General features: G+C 37.4%; 1 protein-coding gene across 1 annotated transcript in view; it reads right to left on the reverse strand.

The window, feature by feature from the left end:
- Positions 1-2,513: 2,513 nt before the first annotated feature.
- Positions 2,514-4,966, reverse strand: part of LOC104401832 (rho GTPase-activating protein 12-like) — a gene marked incomplete at its 3' end in the record, with an annotated part of 43,417 nt that continues 40,964 nt past the window's right edge. Inside the window, 1 exon segment of the mRNA XM_010009535.1 lies at positions 2,514-2,676. Within this exon segment, the coding sequence (XP_010007837.1) occupies positions 2,514-2,676 (163 nt within the window).

Below are 4,966 nucleotides of genomic sequence, written 5' to 3' on the forward strand. Positions count from 1 at the left end.
AAGTTCATATTAAGGAAAACAACATTGTCCCTCCCAGGAAGGCATTTTTTCCAAATTTTTAGCTGATGGCTATATACAGTCATAGCAAATAAACAGTTAACAAGTACACTTGATACCATCAAATTCTCATCAGCCTTGGAAACCCATACTTTCACCCTGGCACATTTCAAGCACTCTTTTGACTGGCCTATTTTCATAGAACAGTGTTGATTTTCCAGGAAAACCAAATAAGATAAAAACAAAATAGCTTCCCTAGGAGGCAGCTAAAAAGCTAACTTGGGGCTGATGTACCTATCCTCACAATCCTGCTTGTTTTTCTTTGTCTCATTCTGAATTTGAGATAGCTTTCATATACTACACAGCTCTGGAAGAAGTCATCCAGTATTTGTGGTCATGAATTATTCCCTTTCCACATATTAATTTAAAGCAGCATGTATAACAGTGTGCCTGCCAGTGGTAATAAAACAGGTGCACCAATGCACTAAACAAATCCCATCTTTCCACAGAATACTAGTTTATTGCTCCACTTCACACGTTTAATATTTTTTCAAAGCATTAACATTGTGCTTTTATATGAACTACATATAGTCTCTTTGCCATCCAAAAAAATGCATGCTGCTTGCATGTCTTGTAGCTGTTAAAAGTAACTTTCAGCTACTGACTTAGATTTAACAAATGTGGCTCATATATACAGTTTCTTTTGGTTATTACACTAGGCATTTGTACACTTCCGTGTTTGCTTCATTAGGTTTAAGGTTTCAGTATTTGAACACTGAGTCTTGCAGAAAAGTAAGACAACTTATTCAGGCTTTTAAAAGAGCTTTTTCATTCAGTGAAGCACTACATAAAGGTTGTTCCAAATCAGAAGTTAACTTTATGCTGAAAAATAAAAAGGTAAGTCTTCCTTTAAAAGTGAGGCAAAAACTTTAAGCCATTCCCAAAATAGAATTGTTCATACCTGTGAAGAGTAAGATGCATCAGGCTGGAAGTGTTCACCCAGCTTTGATTTATCAGGACTCCTCCATCTAGACTGTCTCTCATGCAATACCACAACACACTCGATACAGGATACATAAGGAGGAGTAGGGAGGGGAAAGGAGCAGTATAGGGACCTCAGAATCATTTGAGTCAGACTAATTTGCACAGGTGCAAACCCTAAGCCAAGCATGGTCCACTGCTCCTCAGCACCACATATGATATCTTCTAAACTGACAGCTCAAAAGCTTAAGATCAAATCCAATAAATGCTATTCTGAGGAATTAAGTCAACTCATGACAACCTGTTCTCCTATACTCCATTTCAACAAGGAAAGCCATTAAAACATACCAGAAGCAAGAGGTCAAGCAAGTAATATTCTGGGCAGCAGATCCATTTTTGTTACAACTATTGTGTTTTGCCCATTTAAGTTTCCTTTGACATCTGTGATTATACTGGCCCACTTAAAGGCTTTTCTCCATACTCCCAAATCTACATGCATCCCATTTTCCCCTGTATCTTTAGAAAAGGGGAGCTACAATGCTGTTTTCCTGGTATCTCATTCTGAGCAGTCTGTGCTGTCACTTCAGCATTATGAAGTATTTCAGTTTCCAAGAATCCTGGGATGGATTGCTGAGAAGTTACAGAAGCCAGCAAGTCACCACCCTACAGCAACCCATCTCAGTTCCTCCCCACTCAGCTCATATTGACTCTCTCCACCCACAGGCTGAATGTCTCAGCAGAAGCAGAAACAGCTGGGACAAAAATCAAACTGGAGAGAAACGGGCAGACAGAAAGCAAAGGAGAGCCTCTGTCTCCTTGTTGGCCTAAACAGCATCTGTTACTGTACAGACTATCAAGAACATGCCCTAAGAATGGGCAGAAAACAGCTTTTGTTGTTACTGACCAACAGCTCTTTTCAGACTAAACAGCCAGCTCAGCTCTGGACAGGACCAAAGCCAAGTGTTTCATCACTTTCAGTACTCTAATCTATCCTTCAAAAACAACATTACACCTCTGCTGTAACCACACAGAGCTATTCGTCTTTCCTCGAGATATTACAGTGGAGGTCAATGAAACAGTCATTAATGGCATAAATCCAGTATATAATACTACTACTTACATCTTTATGGCATAGTTTTTAGTTTAGCAAGTGCAACTTTTATTTCAATTCTATGAATATTTCAGTTACCCATCTGCAATCTTTCAAGTGTATTCCTACTTGGTATTCCCTATAATTGAAACATTGAGGCATGAAATTTCACCCTACCTTACATGAGCACGTCACTCACATCCCTAATTCTTGAGTTCAAATACTAATTATACTCCATAGCCTAAACTGAATTAGGAAATTCCAACTTATAAGAAAAACAGCTGTACACACCAAACCCTGAACTAACACTACTTAACATACTTGAAGAATAACAAGAAAAGAGCTACTACTCACAAAGTAACAGTAGTAAAGTTGTTGAACTGCCGTTTGTTTCAGTGAGTATTATACATGATACAACAGAAGAGAAATGGTATTTCAGAAATACAGTTGTTATTCCAGGATGCTGTTTAACTTGCTCCTACCTTATCATTGGTATCCAACACAATTGTGCTGTGCCTCCATTTTGTTAAAACTATTGGTTCTTGTAGCCTCCTGTCCAGACTCCTACTCTTTATTATATCTCTCTGCTGCTGTGGTGAAGCATTATACTAAATAAGAGAAAAAAGAAAAATCAGTAATATTGATTGTAGAATCTAATTCATGTAAACAAGACTTGAACATACCACTCACACATCTTAACAGTACAAGCTTTCAGATTCCTGATGTCACCCAAGGCTGTGAAAATGGCCTTGGTTTTATTTTGCATTTAGTCTTCAAGAACTGTTCTTTTTGTTGTAGTCCTCTCCAATGCAGTGACCAAGACTGGGTCTGTTAGGATAACACTGTCCATTGGCAGATGGATGTTTAATTTCTTGTGCAACAGCTTACTGCTGGTTTTGCAACCAACCAGTATATTAAGAACTACCAAGGAATTAGAATAATTGAAAGATTTAAACACTCCGTCTTCATATTGCACTGACAGTACTATACCACCTGTCCAGCTCTTGTGAAACAAAAAGAAAACCCTATTATGCTGCACTAATGTGTTTAGATCAAGTTTAAGACTCAGCACAGTTTTAACAGCCAAGGAGAGAATGGATATGTAACAGAAGAGCATCCAAAGTCCAGGCTGAGAAAATGGGAAGGTCATGAGAAGGACCCAGCACTTAATTAGATACCAGCATTGCAGCATACTTATTAGCAGCATTGTCATTTTAAGTTATATATAATTATAATGAATTCTAAAATGATTGTTAAAAAATATTTCTAACAAAGTTTAATACTAAAAATACAAACAAGAAAAGACAATATCAGTGTAAGGTTTTTTTTGAGTCGTCAGAAATTCTTTCTACTCAGCATCAGATGACTAAAATCTGCACATAGAAAGAAACATAATGTAGCATTTGCAGAACCATGTAAAGGACTAGAATCCACTGGGTGAGAAGTAACAAAGGGAAGTCCAGTGTCCTTTTTACTTAAAAAGGATAAAGCAAGCACACTGAACTCCACAGTTTTGTTACTGATTCCTACCATAAGCTCAGAGCCTCAGTCTTTAAAGACAACCCTAACCTATACCTACGCATACCAACAAAGCATGGCAAGGTTTAACCTAAATAACATAAACGCTAAACTCAAGCTAAGTTGCAGAACACAGTTACGGTTTATTGCCCAAATAAAGAACCAGCATTACTATCACCATAGCAATAGTATGCTTGTACTACTATGTAACTACGCTTGTGTTAGGTTTGTATTTTGCTGTGAAAAATGCTCCAGTACATCAACAAGATGCTGAAAAGGTAAGTAACTTTAGCATTTCATTGAATTATTTCAATATGCACAAGAGTAGTAAAATATTCCCAGGTGAATGAATCAAGCAGTACTGAGAGTAAAACTTGGTAGTTCTTGTACAGACAGAAACATATTGGTTATCATTGCAGAAATTCACTTCTGAGATTGTACTGACTTTGTATTGGGTTCAGCACATCTACATCCACATGACAACTGCTTCCTTACACTGGTGCGGATTAATAACTCTCTCTTTGTCCCCTTGTTATATCAAAAGCTGAACCACCATTCATGCTGCAAGCAATCTAATACTAGCTTACTTTCTTGTTATGGAAACATCCACTCTGCAGATGCTCCTACAACTCAAAACTAGCAGCAAGGTAAGCAATATGCAGCAAAACTGCCCACCCATGTTACAGCTAAATCTAAATAATTTTCAGTGAAACTGAATCTAAATCACAGCAGGTTGCCAGTGTTCCTTGCAGCAGTTCTAACACATTTAAGCAGGCATTTCAAACCTATTTCTTGCTATGAAAGAGAACCACTTATTTCAGAAATAGACTTACACTTCAGTGACACCAGTGCATATTATTTATGGAAATCCTCTATGCACTTTCCATTTGAGTAACTGGAAGAATTGAAGTTTAAACAGTCAAAGACTCTTGTCTTGAATTTAAATCTATGTTAAGAGTTATGGTATTGACTCAAGCCTAATTACAGGTGTTCTCTATTTAAAAGGTGCCTTTGATACCATCACAAGCCATCAGAGTTAACTCATTTAATATACAACCCCATCTTGAAGGAGAAAGGAATTGTAAAGTAATGTGAAATTCTAGTTTTACAAGCATATTTAACAAGAAAGCAAAGTAACAGCATATGGAGCTCATTAACAAAGCACTGCTAACAACTCAGGAACACTGAGCTATATATATCTTAGCAGCTTAAATAATTTGCATTGGCAATATGAACAGTGTTAGTAAACTGGTAAGTCTTTAAAGGGAATATTTAAAATTTTTGCCCCATTTTTCACCACAGAGGGTAAAGTAAACATCTTTCACTCAGGTGTTTATGAGGTTTGGGGCGGGGGGGGGGGGGGGGTTTTTTTTTTTCGAA

The sequence above is a fragment of the Nestor notabilis genome, unplaced genomic scaffold, assembly GCF_000696875.1.
Source record: "Nestor notabilis isolate BGI_N333 unplaced genomic scaffold, ASM69687v1 scaffold17742, whole genome shotgun sequence".
NCBI classification, from domain to species: Eukaryota; Metazoa; Chordata; class Aves; order Psittaciformes; family Psittacidae; genus Nestor; species Nestor notabilis.